The following is a 16,416-nucleotide window of genomic DNA, read 5'->3' on the forward strand; positions in this document are numbered from 1 at the left end:
TTCCTCATCTGACATCTGGCCAAACAATTAAAAAAAAAAAATTTTTTTTTTTTGCTAGAAGCCATCATTTTTGTTTTTTGCGGTGCTTATGAGAGACGGAGATTTTACACGTGTGCGCGGACATTAGCAGAGTTACATCACAGCACCACCTAACTGCCTGGCATGCAAACACAATAGAATTCCACACACCATGCGTCACCATATGCACGCATAATTTCTCTGATAAACGCTCGTTTAAAGGCGAAATAAAAAGGGAAATGAGACGCCACTTTTGCGTCTTCTGTTCAGATCGTTATCATATAAACGTAGCATTAGCTCTCTGAGTACTGCCGTCATGACTAACGTTAAAGCACAATAGCACAGAATTGTAAATCAACAATGAGACCAAGTTTTTATTCCCAAGAGTATTTAGTAAAACTGTACTTTCATAATAATTCAATTTAAATGTATTGCACATAAGGGGTAAATATTACATAAAAAGTTCAAAGCAACTGATTTGTAGTTAGTCAGTAGGGGTGTAACAAAAAACTGTTTGAACCGGAAAATCGTGATTTGATTTTTTTTAAAATGCAGTTAATCCTAATCAACTAATTTGAAAACAGGTTGTTTTAAGCTTGTATTGAGCTCAGAAAATCGTTTAGGATATCCAACTTTCTCCACAGGAAATCGTGAAATCGCTTTTGTTTCATTTTGTTGGCAGAGCCTTTTCTGTTGATCTTTTTACTTAATCATGGCCACATCCCATCCGGCTGAAATTCCTTTCTTATCCGGGATAAACGCTAACTCGGGCTTCTGTTTTTGGTATTGCATTGCTATTGTCTGACTTTTTAATTCAAATTATGTATTTTAGTTATCACTTTGTTTGAGCTCTATGCCCATGCGATACTTTTAAAATTGTAACGCTGTCATGTCATTTGTGACTTGACACGTCAAAACATGTCCGCAAAGTGTAGATGCCTTCACATATTTGAAAGTCTCTGAAATTTTGTGGGGGAGTCCTGTTGCATGTGCTGACACTGTCTGGACAAGTTAAACAAAATAAGCATGGGGTGGGTTTGACTCCTTCATTAGTCGAAATTATAAATATTAATTTCGTACCTTACTATGGAATTTTGAACGTTTCTATGCTTCAAACACTTTTAGGATGTACTCCAATGAAAACACGCTGACATCACAAATGCTCCTCCAAACGCATTTACAAAGTCTTGAAACGCTGCATAGATTCCTATCATGTGCACCATGTAAATGCAAAAAAAAAAAAACTGTAGTTAATAATAAAAAGTATAAACAATAAAACATGTTGACAACACAGTCATAACTTTAGTGTTTTTATTGCCAAGACAATCTAAAATTCAGCTTTTCATAAAGGATGGGAATCACCAAATATGGCATGATGAATGTCTTACGTGTCCAAGGCAAATTAAATGACATGGGCCTCATGTTGAATAATACAACATTGATTTATCAAAGTTTGCAGACTTCACACAGCTCTTTTTTGCCTTTGTGTTTGATTTCTCTTCACCATGTCGAATCAGCTTTCCACAGTATTTTTAATGAATTTCCTCGAAACTGCACGCTGCGTACCCGCCTGACTTTATTTTGAGTGTTCCAACACACGGAATGCCCTTTCATTGCCAGCCAATGTCTGAAAAAAAGGAAAATTAAATAAGTAAAGCTAACTTTAAACTTAAATTTAACACTAAAATTAGTTTCACATTTGAGATCATTTCACAGAGTTGCGTGCGTGACACAGTAGCTCAGTTTAAAAAAAAAAAATGCTTGAGGAATCTGCCTTGTGCCAAAAACATTTGGTATACAGTCAAGTTGGCTGGTGAGAAGGTTAACTTCAAAATAAAATCTTTGTAAATACAGTAGCACATCAGTGCCTTTGTTCGCTTTTATTTTGAAGTTGTTTGTGGCAGCACATGGTGTTGTGGTCTTCCCAACTTGATGGTGGATAGCTGGAGCCCAGTTTAAGTTGAAATTGCTATCACAAACTGTTGTCATCAACATCAACACAATTTCTTCTTGAAATCATGTTCAATATCAAATTAAGGACGCAAAAAAAAAAGAATTAGTTACACTGGCATTCTAAGATGCGGTGCTTGTTCCAAGCGTTAGCAGCTAGCACCTAGCCGCTAAAACAAGTGCCCCATATAGGCTGGCAGGATCCTAATAATAAAAATGACTCTACACACTTTGATGCTGACAGCCTGACACAGTTACAGTTTTATTTTATTTTATTTTTTACAAGCCAGGCTTACTGACAGAAGTGGCAAATACAGGTCCAGAAAGTAAAAACCCTGCCACAGTTTGGCTTTAGCCTCAGGTGCTAGCTAGATAGCTCCCTAGCTAGCTCCCATGGTGCTCGTTTACCTGCTAGGGAGCTAGCTAGCTAGCACCAGTGGCTAAAGCCAAACTGTGGCCAGGGTATTTACTTCCTGGACCTGGATTTCACACCTCTGCTTATTGAAATGTATCTGGCAAAATCGCTAATGTGGTTCTGACGTCACTTCGTCTCATAGCCCAAAATCTCACGTACTAATGATTCTCGAGTCGAGAAAATACAGTTTTTCTGCGATGCAAATCATTGATTTAGGGGGTGGGAAAGATTATCTAAAAATATAATAATATAATATATAATATCTAAAAATGAAAATCAATAGGGCGTTCATCAACTCATTCACTCCCAGCCATTTTCACAGAAGCAATCCCTTTCACTCCCGGCTGTTTTACTGGATTTTGACTGATTTTGCAAGGCTCACAACAGAAAATTATGTTCTATTGCATTTTTTCAACATGGCCCCTGGTTGATATTTTTAGCTCTGCTGCCATCTGCTGGCCGTTTGTGTAATAACTACAATTTCTTCAACTGTTCTTTGTAGTTGAGAGACTGCATCAAAGCCTTCTGTATGCTCTAACATAAAAAAAAAAACATTAAAAAAAAAACATTTAAAAAAACGCATAAATACTTCTTTTGGACACTTAAAACAAACGTATTTATATGTTTTTGGGAGCAAATGAGTTAAGTGAATTGTGTTTTTTCTCATTGTGCTTTGTGTATTCATAAATAAAATATCTTGCAATAAAATTTAATAAAAAAAAAATATATATATTATTATTATTATTATGATTAATTATTATTATAATATATTTATAAAATATATTATGAATATATATTTTTTAATTGTATCTGAATGCTCAATTATTTGATAGAATTGCCAGTGTATATGCTCACGTCTATATTTCTATCTCCTTGCCCTGCCTTATGTAGCTGACATGGGTTTCGCGAGACTCTTCAACTCTCCCCTCAAGCCACTGGCTGACCTCGACCCTGTGGTGGTTACATTTTGGTACAGGGCTCCTGAGCTACTGTTGGGGGCTCGCCACTACACCAAAGCTATCGGTGAGTCTGCACGCTGAAGAAAAAACAGAGGGTGTATCTGTAGTGTGCTATACATGAAGGAATGTTTCTATAGGCGACTGCTATTATGTTCAACACGTGGTAACGTGTACAGTATGTCGGAGCCTGTTAGCACCTCATACAAATGTCATTTTTCTTCTAGCTGTTAAGACTCGTGAAACACTAAATTATATGCAGTCAGTTCCCCGTTGAAGTTTAGTTTTAATAACAGAAATGTGTCATCACTAATTATGATCGATTAACTCGCGTTTGTCTGTGTTTGTGTATGAAAATAGATATCTGGGCCATTGGCTGCATCTTCGCAGAGCTGCTAACATCAGAGCCAATTTTTCATTGTCGCCAAGAAGACATCAAGACCAGTAACCCCTTTCATCATGACCAGCTGGACAGGATATTTAGCGTCATGGGTTATCCCGCAGGTCTGCACACATTTGGAAAAACATTCTTCCGTTACTAAATCATCATCAATCATCATCGCTCATTGACATGCCTGAGGGGCGGGTGGATCGGAGCAGGGGGGGATATCATTTCCCTCTGCTCCGGTTCACCTGCCCCCAATTTTAATGCACCACACACACACACTTATGTATATACACTGGATGGGGTCACATTCACGGTTTAGGGGTAGAGTTCGCCAGTCGGCGAGCTGGCGAACTTAGTAACAGGGTTAGTTTTTCACTTAGATCGTTGGGGTGACGACCGGGGCCTCTCCCCGCTGGGCCTGGGGTTCGGGGATGCCGCCCGTCCTCCGGTGCCCCCATCTGCCCTTCTGCCCCTGGTGTTCCGTCCCTCCGCGTGGTGGGGTGGGCGCGGGTGCCCTCTCCGCTCCGCTGCCCGGCCCCCTCTTCGGCCCCCTCTTCGGCGCAGATGCCTGGGTGCGGTGTGTCCCCGGGGTCTGGGGTCGGGGGCTGGGGGGCTGTCGGTTGGTGGGGGTGGGGGCGGGGGCGGCTTGGTTGGTGGGGGGGTGGTGGTGGGGTTGTGCCGGGGTGGGGGGTGCTGGGGTGGGGAGGGTGTCTGGGGATTTGGGGACCTGGGGGCGGTTGGGGCTGGGTTGGGGTGGGTGGCGGGGGTGGCGGGGCGGGGGGAGCGGGGGTTGTGGGCCGGTGGGGTGCCTGGTGGGCCTGCAGTGCCCCGTCCTGCTGCGTTGGGTTGGGGGCGCGGGCCGCGTTGGGGTGGGGGGCGCTCCTGCTCCGGGGTTTGCTCTCCGGCCGGTGGCCCCTGCGGGGCCCGGGGGTCGTCCTTTGGCGCGGCCGCGGCCTGGGGGCCCCTGAGGTGTTGCGCTTGCTCTGTCCTGGCGGGGGTCGACGGCTCCCCTCTTTGGTGGAGATTTTCATGCATGCTAGATCCACCACACCAGCATCTATCGAGACTCAGACACAATTTGTTTCTCCCTCAGGTCATTGATTCGGTGGAGGCTGGTGTCTGTGGATCTCACTCTGCTTCATCTGTCCTTTCTACCTTTCCTCAGTTTCTCCTTTGGGCCCTTGAGGTTTCCCTGATTTGTTGGAGTTTAGATGTCTCTGGGGTTGGGGAAGGTTAGTGGCCCGGTGGGTGGTGTCTGGTCGGTGCTGGGCTTCGCTTTTCTTTCTTTTCTTTGGTCCCCCTTCGGGTCTCCTGGCGGCCCCACGACTCTGGCTGGATTTTGAAGTGTTCGGTTTAGGTGAACGGTATGGGAATTCTTATTTTTTTTTTCTTTCTCACACACGCACGCACGCACACACACACGCACGCATACACACACGCACAAACACACATACAAAAAAAAAAAAAAAAAAGGGAGAACAATGATGATGACATGTCAAATGATCAATACTGAGATCTCCCAGAAAAAAGAAAAAAAAAGAAAAAGAAAAAAAACTAAATCATCATCAATAAATATCTCATTTCCATTGTTCATACACTAGCAAAAATTTGACTATAGTATACGCCACTACAAAAATGTTTATAACATGTATTGCATGCATGCTGTGATATAGAGACCTTATTAAAAAAAAAACTTTATTATAATTATTTATTTATTTTAACCGTTTTTAAAGTTTTACCAGCCTTATTTTAAAGTATTGGGTACTTGTGGAGGCTGCCGATACCAGCCACTAATACTTAAGGCAAAAAAATCTGACTATGATTAAGTCCTCCTCTGCAGTAGTTGGCGCTATACTGTGGCAGTTTGACACATCAGTAAACCATCACTAGATCTTTGTTGACAATTTTTCGCCATTGTGTTAAATGAAATTTTATCTATCAAAAGTGGTATCGAACATCCCTAATTTTACCCCGCCGTCATATTTTAAACAGATTTAAACTTACTCAAACATACTTTTTGAAGAACAGTGGTACCTCAACTTAGAATTTTTTTTAGATACAAGCCATTTCTTGCAAAACTACAAACCTACAAACCAATGCAAACCAATGCCTACTATGTTTATTACCACTCTAAGTTGAGTTCACATAAAAAAGAAAATAAAAGAAACATACTGTAAAACAACAAGAATCACATTGTTTTTCACTAGCCACTGCTAACATCATGTTAGCAAAATTTGCATTGATGTTGCGGTAATTATAAACATTTAAATTTACTTTTTTTTTTTAACACATCCAGACAGAGCATAAACAATACTCTATAGTCATTTATGTTTTATAATAGGGTCCGACCAATATGCATTTTTTGAGGCCGATTTAAATACAAGTTGGAAGGACAGTGACAAATTAAAACAATAAGAAAGTGAAATAAGAATAGAATAAACTAAAATAATAGCAACTGAAAAAACAGTAAGAACAAATTCTGACTGTTCCTGTGTGTTTTAGCCTCTTGGGGGCAGTGTGGTGCCGTGCATCCATGGCATACACACTTAAAGTGAGTACAGAAGAAAGTTGTGATTGAATTCTATTAAAATAACTCATTTTTCACACAGGGAAGAATTTGTGCCTTCGCGTAGTGTGACCTCACATCACCCATGGGTATGTGTTCCCACAAGATTTGTGTGTGGATATTTGTTATTTGAAGGAAAAACACTCCCAAAGCCGATGCTAACTTCCTGTTAGCATTTTAATGGGATCCTCCCTTCGCCTTTAGCATTAGCGCTAGGCTAGCGATGCTTTGAAAACAAAGCATGTTTTGTATTTAAATATACAGTGGATGTAATTCTTAACGTCGTGTCATTAAACAGCTTAACCCCTAGGTGTTATTGTGACCATTTTTTGGCTTTTTGTTGGTTCTGACCAAGCCATTTAAAAATAAAATACTGCCCACGGGTTATGGGACGCTTAGCAAATAACCAGAAGAACATACGCTACACACTTACTAGTTGCTAATGCTACGCAAGCAAAATGGTGCATTCAGGGTACTTTCACAACGTCGGAAACTTCGGTTTTCTTCTATAACGTTTTAAGGGGAAAATAATCGGCCATTTGACCCAATTGGCCGTTGTCTGAAGGCCAATAATGGGCCAATTATAATCGGCGGACGATTAATTGGTCGGGCCCTATATTATAACAATCAATGTGTCGTATGTCTATACACAACAATGCACAACACATTTAATAAGGCCAATGTCGTTAATGCTGCCTGGTTTACCTTTTGATTTTGTATCGTGCAGACAAAGACTGGGAAGACATCCGAAAAATGCCTGAATATCCAACACTTCAGAAAGACTTCAGAAGAACAACGTGAGTGAATTCTGCAAGGCTCTGACTATTTAATAAGTCCTGGTCACCACATGGTCAAATTGAATCTGGGGCTTGTCCAATCCATTAAAATGAGTTAATTGAAGCAAAATCAATTTCAACAACCACATTGAATTAAATACTCAGTTTTAAATTGTATTTAGATTAGTTTTTTCCCTGTTTCTTTTTTTAAAACAGATATGCAAACAGCAGCTTGATCAAATACATGGAGAAACATAAGGTCAAACCAGATAGCAAAGTTTTTATATTGGTAAGTGCATTTATTATTAATATAATCAATAAATAAAATAATAAAATAATATAAGAAATACATGCATGCCTGCGCTTCCTCTGCTTTCAGCTCCAGAAACTACTCACCATGGATCCCACCAAAAGAATCACATCAGAACAAGCACTACAGGACGCCTACTTCCTGGAGGACCCGTTACCAACCACTGAGTGAGCCACAGCAAAAATTTTCACGAGAACTTTTTTTTTTTTGATGTAGAGAATAACAAAGCTGCCACACTGTGATGTAGTCCACGAAGTGGAATGACATTTACATTCCTTTACTGTTTTTCATCCTGTTTACTGTTTCATCCAGCTGGCTGTACAGTATTTGATTATGCAAAAGTAAAACTGACCTCTATCTCTATCTTCTACCTACAGTGTGTTTGCTGGGTGCCAGATCCCATACCCAAAGAGAGAGTTTCTCAACGAAGACGAACCAGAGGAGAAAGCTGAAAAGGTCATTCAATGTCTGTTTCATCAATCAAAACTTTAAAATTTTACAACAATAAATTCCCTGTAGTGAAGCAAATAACTATATAAAAGCAGCAGGTTGATACAGGTCTAATGTGGGATCTCTGTGTTATAGGCCATCCTTGTTTCACAATGCCATGAAATGCATAACGCTTGTTTCTGCCGGGGGTGTTACAAAAACTTCATTGTGCATTGTACAACAACCTTATTTACAACGGCCTACAAGGATTATTCACATTGGGTCACATCTTACGTTTTAGGCGGCACAATGATATAATGGTCAGCATGTCTGCCTCACATTTAGGATGTGAATGTGAGTTTGAATGCTTGTTTTTCTATCTGTGCCTTGTGATTTGCCAGCAGTTGTATGCGGTACACTGTATGCATTTGATCTAGGGTAGGCCTCTTCGGATTCTTGTTTTTGCCAAGGAAATTTCCCTTCCTATCTTATCCCAAAACTCATTTAATAAAAATGATTAAACTTTTTTCACAAGTGGGTAGTCAATGAAACCAAGAAATATACGTTCAAATCAAAAGGGAAGGTGTGCTGTCCTTTCTTATGTTTGAAAGGTAGCACCTTTTCATTTCTCATTGAAATTGATGCAATCCAACAAAGGTTGAGGAAAAGTAGCATAACGTTAGGAGATTTGACTTTCCGAAGAGGCCCCGGGATTGCACCAAACCAATTGCTTAACATTTGCTGATGATGTCATCGTAGCTGCCTCAATGTGAAAATGGCTGTAAGCGTATCTGACCACAAAGCTGGAGAAGCTGCCAGCCATACATGCGTCTATATCCTTGTCCAACAGTCACGATCCTCCCTGCTTTCAGGAACTACCAGAGCAATGCTTGCTAACTTGAGCCGCACCAGCTACGCACTGCTAGCATAGCCTGCTAGCATGGCCTTGTCCTTCCATGGTGCGAACACACTCCTCTAAGTCACTAATCATCTATTGGCGACAAATAAGATACACTTGTGAAAAGTATTGTAACTTAAGTTGTGACTAAAGGAAGACAAGAAGTAGCTAATGCTAACCGCTACGCTAATGTGGAATCTATAGTAGTGAAGCACCAGAATAAGTGCTCTGGTGGTATAGTTTAACTAACACAAGTCTGTTTGCAACAGCATTACGGTAGAGAATAGGAATGAATAGGAAATTAACAGATACATTAATATATATCTATAAAGAAAACAATTTGACAGCTACACAGCTAGCATACAAATCTGAAAACCGAAAATGAATCAGTATGTTACAGTATACGTCAGCTGGGAGAAGTCTATAAGTCTCAAAATTAGATTGTCTTTTTATTGTCGTTGTTTTTCAGGTTATTTATTCATTTATTTTTTTACCCGGTCCAAACTCCCAAAATCCTTTGAACTTTGGGGCATCTATCACCAAAAACTAGTCAACATCAACTTGTACAAACGCTATACAAAATCAATAATACAAAACAGATTTATAGCATGCATGCCATATATTGAGCCACTGCTTGGCCAGCAGTGGCACACGTGCCTGTGGTTGACCCCTGATAAAGAAAGAGGCATTGTTTGGTCTGTGCAGCCTGTGGGAACCCACAGCTCCTCCGTTAAGTTGGAAAACAACAGCTGATACACGTGTGTCCATGACTCTGGCCTTGGTCACAAATTTGACATTTTTAATTGTGGTTTGTGTGTAGTAGGTTTCACGGGAACTAAAATCATGTTAAAAATAGTCATCTTTGTTTTTTTTTTACTGGTTGCTTTTAATGTTCAAAATTCTCCTGTTCTCCTCGTTGAAATACTCAATCACAGTCATATAGAATATAGCAGATAAGTTTCCAAAAGCATTTCACACGGCAGCTCACTGCTTATCTGCTGCCCTGTGTGCTTGCAGAACCAGACTCAACAGCACCAGCAGACAACAGGCCAGACTCAGACTCAGAACCAGCAACAAACAGCAGCCCAACAAGCCCAATCTCAGCAGAACTCAACCCAAACCAATGGCACCTCCGGAGCCACGGGAGCCAACACTGGCGGGGGTTTACAGCATGGGCAGGACCAAGGGCCCCCCAATAAAAAAAAACGGATTGGACCCTCTGGTACCTCTTCAGGCACCGGGGTGCTCCAGTCAGAGTACCAGGTTAGTCCACAATATTGACATGTATTATTGTTGTAAAGGAAGTTCCTAATTTTGGAAAAAATAAGGCAAACAAATGATGTGTAGCGTTTAGAGATGTAACCATATCCAAACATCACGATACGACAAATATCACAATATTGTGGGGAGGTTGAGCACATGATACACTATAAAAAAAATCAAGATATTGTGGGAAAAAAAAGACTCATATTGGAAAAGAAAAAAGAAAAATATTGTGTTTATGTACATAACAGCAGTGACAAATAAATAGACTTGTCACATGTCATTGTCATGTTATGCAATAACTACCACAGTGCACTAGGGATGCTCAATTATGAAGAAGATATTAATCACGATTATATCATTTCTTTTTTGGGTACAAAACAAGAAAATGTTTAAACGTAAAACATTTTAAGACAAATAAAATTCTTTGAAACACTGTAATTATGTTGTTATTATAAGTTATTTTAGGATGAAAAATGTATTTAATTTGTTATTTTAAAATAAAATTAAAATGTACAAATGTATAAATTTAAACAACTCAAAATTAGTATTAATATATATGTTTTTACGATTATGCAGATTTTTTATGTGTGTAGTGTAATAATTGAAATTGTATTTGAATTTCGATTAATTGCACAGCCCTAAACGGCACTATTAAACTCACCCCCAGAGGGTGCTAAAACTGCACAAATGGAATACAATCTTGCCTTTTTTTAACACGTGCTTCTTTTAATGTCGTGACATGACAATGACGATATTGTGGCACTTTTAATATTGGCAGCTTGCATGCATTTATATTGTATTATGTATTTAAAACAACCAAACAACAGCGCCATAAGAACGGCTCACTAGCTTAATGCTAACATGTAATGGTAAATGCCACAACATGCTAACGATTAGCATTGATAATTGCGGTTTTACAACTGTTAAAGCAACAAATATTCAGATAATATAACAATATTCAGAGCCATATATTATTTATCCTGGATGAGAAGTGACTGCACTGATCTGAATATATGACTGGATAGCCGATAGGCCAAGACTGTTGAAGCCGCGAGGCTGCCATATTGCTCCTCCCAAGAAACGTTTCTCGGCATACGATCCTATACATTTACAGTATCAAAATTGGAGAACATTTAAAACAGTACTTAGTAGAAACAGCATGATTTATGTTTTAAATTTGTTAAACATAAACAAGATTACTTCAGAGATTTCAAAACTTCCCTTAATGTATAAATGACATTCTTAGATGTTTACAGGCGGAAACTTATATATATTAAAGAATTATAACTGTAATTCAACAAAAGATGCCTCTGCTAAATGATAAACCTAATATTGGGGTCTGAGGAACTAAGTGATAAAAGAAAAAGGGGGTCTTCAAAGCAGCACACACTGTCCACTTGTTAATTTTTTATTTATTTTTTTTGTTAAGCAATTGTGACCGCACGGCCACAAACCCCCAACCCCGCCCCGCAGCCCTATACTAACTGCCTACGAGCTTTATATGTCTAATCTGTATGTATACCGTATAGTTTATACAGTAGTCTACTCGCGAGATGGGAGGAGCAAGATGGCCGCCCTGTGACTTACACGGGTGTGTATGGGCTATCGGCTATCCAGTCATATATTCAGATCAGTGAACGACTGTCACTGAATCTTACAGTAATAGTAGAAGAAGTACTATTGAATACAACTATATTATACTGCCTCCTGGTGGCTAAGGCCACAAGGAGCAGCACAACGAAAACATTAAATCATGATGCACAAAATGTTTAATTATGCTAATTATTATATTACATATAATTATGTTAGTTTTTGTACAGGGGCTGGAACTGATTAATGGCATTTCTATTCTTTTGAAAGGGATGAGAAGATGAGATTCCGTTTTTTTACTTAAATATGGATTTGAACTCCTCATCTGCGTTGTAAGGAATACATACACATGTGTTATAAAGTAGACAACAGTAGTTGTCCTGCAGACACAGCTGAAAATACATCATGTGATGCCTGTTGAGTTTTGTTTGCTGTCTTATCTCAGCACCAAAATGGCTTGTGGGTTGTGCACGTGTATGTAGAGTCATATATGAGCTGCCTTACATTTCTGTTTCAGTCAAACATGAGCAGCACAATTCCATACATCCAATGCTGCATTTGGCACATGCTACAGCATCAGCTACCAGCAGATGTTATTATTGATTGACATAGCCAACAGCGTGCCACTGTGGGACATAGCTGTCACTGTTGTCGTCCTACTTTTTACCCATCATTGATTCCATCCCCGAAGGGCACCATTCAACATTCTGCTTCAATTCTGACATAATAGACACAGGGTTGCTCTTGGCTCTTGTTTAGGGGATACATTTCAGATTTATTCGCAATATTATAGTTGGGGGACATTCTCTGTCTCCTTCAGGTGATTGCAGTATATATATTTTTTTTTTTCTTGCAAATTTGTCACTTTATGAAGTCTCAAATTTGCCGCTTTATAAAGTTGCAAATTTACAATTTTTTTCTCAGAATATTGCACCCACCCTCTAAAAAATATATATCTATACGAGGCCCTAATACCCCGTCGTATACTGAATGATTTACTGTAAAAAATCAAATTAAAAAATAAAACCCATTAAAATAAATTGCTGTGATAAAGTGGTGCCGCAAACGATGAACTTTTTCTCTTTTGGTGTACTGTTTCATAATTAAATTCATGGAACATGTGCTGTTTTCCTCTTCACACTGATCTCCATCAGCACGCCACCTCCCGTCTTGGTTACCAAAGCAACATCCAAGGCCCCAATCAGCCGCAGAGCACCATGGGATACACGTCGTCATCCCAACAGAGCTCCCAGTATTCCCACCAGACCCATCGTTACTGAGGCCAAGTCATTCCTGGACCAGCAGAGGGTTTGACCTCCTCCTCCTCTAACCTCCACAGATGTCACCATCGGATGCAACCAGCGTTTTGACGTTTAGTGACATAAAGGCAAATCCATAGGAACAAAAAAAAGAAGAAGCAAATACTGCCTCTCTGGGCTGGTGACACATTTTGGTGTAATATATATGTGAAGGCGACACACATACTCCAAACGTATGGCACTTATGAACACAACGTTCTTTACAAGGTCGGATTGCAGCTCCTATATTGACCTTATATCGCACCTTTTTCTATTTGACTTGTTAGTTTTCAAGCTTGATGTCAGTGTAAATATCACATATGGAGGCGGACAAGATGCAGGACAGAAAGCCCTTTAGTGTAATCTAAATCCTTGGAAAATCAAATGCGAACTATCTTACCCTGTCCTTTTAAGTACAAAGAAAAGAAAAAGACATTATACAAACAGAAAGAAATGCAGGGAAATATTGAACGCGCATAATCGTGTTCTTGTACAGGTTCCTGTATTCGGAGCTCAAATGTACAGAAGCAAAGTCTTTTTATGTACATTCTGATCCACTCCGTTCAGTAACCGCTTGGCCACAAACTGGAGGAGTTTGGGAGTATGTTCTTGTTTTGGGGCTGCCAGTGGACACTTTTGCATCCCGCCATGAACTTGAACGTGCGCATAAACATACAGGGCAGCTAATGGGAAGCTCCTCCCCCTCCAACCCAACCTTGTGTGCTTCATAAGACTGTCACTGACTGATGTCAAATTGTTTTGTATTGTTATTATTGCTGTGTGTGTGGAAGGGTGGGAGTTTTATGCATGTTTGACCTTGACTCACTAGAAATGCACTGACTGTCGAAGCGATCTGCAAAAGAGAAACAAATGCTTGGGGGCCCAAACAACACTCCCTACCCCTCAGGCCAAGCACGCCGCACAGGTTTGGCCAGGACTGTATCGCGTTTAAAAAAAGAAATGGGTGTGTTCTTTAACACAACAGAATAAGTGACAGACAATGATGCTGTCCTGTTTGGTGGGAGATGTTTTTTTTTGTTGCTAGCATCCCATATTGCACTTGGTACCAGGAAGTAGTCTGCTAACTATTCATCAGATAAAATAAAGTTATTTTATATACAATACAACCCAATAATTAAAAAAATATATTATAATACTCAACTTTGTTTATGTGGCGATTTATTTATTTAACGTTCGTTATTCCAGGTGAAGTAATCGAAAAAAGCTTTGTTTTGTGCTGGTCTTGAGGTTGGCATTGCAAATGGAATCTGATTGGCTGGTTGAAATCACATGGTTTTAGTGCCGTTACATCCAGGCAGCATTTCAAGTTGAAGTTCCTCACTGTTACAGTCAGCACATAAAAAAATAACTGACAGAAATGGGACATTCCACAATGCTTATTGAAAATTCCAAAACTATAAATTATTTAGAACTGCTCCTGCTTGATTAGTTGGTTGTGTCATATTCATTCAAGAATAGCTTCTTTACTCCCTAAATGTATGTTTTAAATATGCGCTTAAAACTTAATTTAATGTTTGAATCTAGTACTCCTGCTCGTGCGTGTTGTGTTGAAGAGGGCACCCAATTCATTGACGTAATACCATTTTGAGGGGACCAGGTGAAGTCAACGAACCTCAAGTAATAAAAAAATATGAGGAAACACTGACACCAAGTGACTAAAAAGAGAATTAGACTGCTTCTACATTCAAGGTGCATGACGTGTAAAACCAATGTTTTAACCACAGTTTCAATAGAAACTCCAAATTAATAGTTGCATCCCTAAATCTGTGTAAAAATGTATTGATATTACAATTTTGTACCGGATCTTTATCTGCAAACATTGGATCTTTTTAATTGCACTTTTATAGAGAAAACTAACAGCTTGGTCGTTTAATATTCGAGAGGACTGAAACCAAAAGACCTTTAAAGGCTTTCCATCTTGGGTCAACATAAAGAGATAAGACACTTTATGTTGATTCCTCCTCTGAGAACGTACAGTATGTCAAACAACTCCTATGCAAATCTTATTGCCAGACTCAAGCTTTTCATTAATGCTGAGGCTTTGTTTTCACGGTTGTGTGTGTGTGTGTTTTCATAACTGTGTGTAAGTCCTACATTTGTACAAAACAGTACACACGTGTCTGCTCTTTTTTGTTGTTGTTTTGAAATGCACTCTAAATGAAATATTGTAAAGAATATATATATATGTATGTATGTATATGGATATATATGGATATCGTATACAATCATATTTATTGTGTCTATGAATAGTAGACTTTTTTTTGTAAACTTTCCTCTGCCTTAATACAGTAGCTGTAGAAAAGGACCTGTCAGATTAGCCACATTTGTTACTACATTTGTTACTGAATGTGTTAACACCACCTCAGTATACAGTAGAATCGAGATCTAACACCTTGAATTCCACAATGTATTTTTTTTTTTTTTTACAGGGGAGGTGTGTATGGTGCCTTTTGTTAGTCACCCATCTTTTTTTTTCTTTCTTTTAAATGTCCTTTTGTATTTTCTTGCTTCCTGCCATGCATTTCCCTCTTGTTCTCATGTAGCAGTGGATTCTAGCTGGGTCATATTTAGAAAGGACTGCAGTTCTTGATGCAAATGTCGTCTTTTGATGCCCTGGTATTTCTCACATGTTTAGTGATAAATTCAAGTGTTTTTCAAATGTCTTGCTTTCGACACTAAATGATGTACTGTATATATGGACACATACACACGAGGAGTATGCGCTTGTATAAAAATCTCCCTTTTCCTCCTTTTTGATAGTATTTGCATGTGCCTGTCCTTTTTTTCAATGGAAATTATGAGAAGTTGTTGTTGTCCACGGTGTACAGACAGACAGACGGACACTCCATTTGCAGTGCTGCCTCTGCGATGTGTTCTATGGCCGTTGGACATTTAAAGGCGTTGTCTGGCCAGTATCCCACTTTCCCATCATGCATGCTAAGATGTAAACGCTCAGTGAATTGAGTCAGCAGAATTGTTTGCAGGGTGGAGTGTCTATCCACCCTTCTACGTTCTCCCACACAGGTTTTAAATATTCATATGCTAGCTCTGCTATGTATTGTCTTTCCAATAGCAATTATATATAAAGCAGCAATAGCTCACCACAAAGGAACAGAATACTTAATAGAAGAACACGTTTATTGAGCTGCTTTTTGTGAATTTGTCCAAACTCCACTGTACAAATGACTGTTAAATGAAAAAGAAAGTCATGTATATTTATTTTATATCCTCTATCGTGATTAAAAATAATAATAATAAAAATTCTCTCATCTGCATCCCTTGCATTTCACATCAACCACAACTAAAGTATGACTTAACTGTGTATAGGTCACAAGTACGTTTTTTTGTATGTTTTAACGTATGGATAATTCAACAGTATGTGCCCTCTGCATCTACTGAATGGAACCTATCTGCTCCTTATGGTGTGCCCACTTTAGCCACCTGGGGGCAGTATACGATAAACTGTAGTTTGTGTTCAATCTGTCGCTGAATTATGTTATAGCGCCATTTGATATTTAGCGTTAGCATTAAGCCA

At 39.2% G+C, this 16,416-nt stretch overlaps 1 protein-coding gene across 1 annotated transcript in view; it reads left to right on the top strand.

Annotated features, from left to right (window-relative positions):
• cdk19 (cyclin dependent kinase 19) overlaps nucleotides 1–16,156 on the top strand; it is a 49,990-nt gene extending 33,834 nt beyond the window's left edge. Inside the window, exons 6-13 of the mRNA XM_077553340.1 lie at nucleotides 3,275–3,406; nucleotides 3,700–3,843; nucleotides 7,021–7,090; nucleotides 7,286–7,358; nucleotides 7,449–7,546; nucleotides 7,757–7,835; nucleotides 9,724–9,969; nucleotides 12,717–16,156. Coding sequence (XP_077409466.1) covers nucleotides 3,275–3,406; nucleotides 3,700–3,843; nucleotides 7,021–7,090; nucleotides 7,286–7,358; nucleotides 7,449–7,546; nucleotides 7,757–7,835; nucleotides 9,724–9,969; nucleotides 12,717–12,842 — 968 coding nt within the window. The 3' untranslated portion in view covers nucleotides 12,843–16,156. The remainder of the gene's footprint in view (nucleotides 1–3,274; nucleotides 3,407–3,699; nucleotides 3,844–7,020; nucleotides 7,091–7,285; nucleotides 7,359–7,448; nucleotides 7,547–7,756; nucleotides 7,836–9,723; nucleotides 9,970–12,716) is intronic.
• The last annotated feature ends 260 nt before the right edge of the window (nucleotides 16,157–16,416 follow it).

This window comes from Vanacampus margaritifer, chromosome 19, assembly GCF_051991255.1.
Source record: "Vanacampus margaritifer isolate UIUO_Vmar chromosome 19, RoL_Vmar_1.0, whole genome shotgun sequence".
NCBI classification, from domain to species: Eukaryota; Metazoa; Chordata; class Actinopteri; order Syngnathiformes; family Syngnathidae; genus Vanacampus; species Vanacampus margaritifer.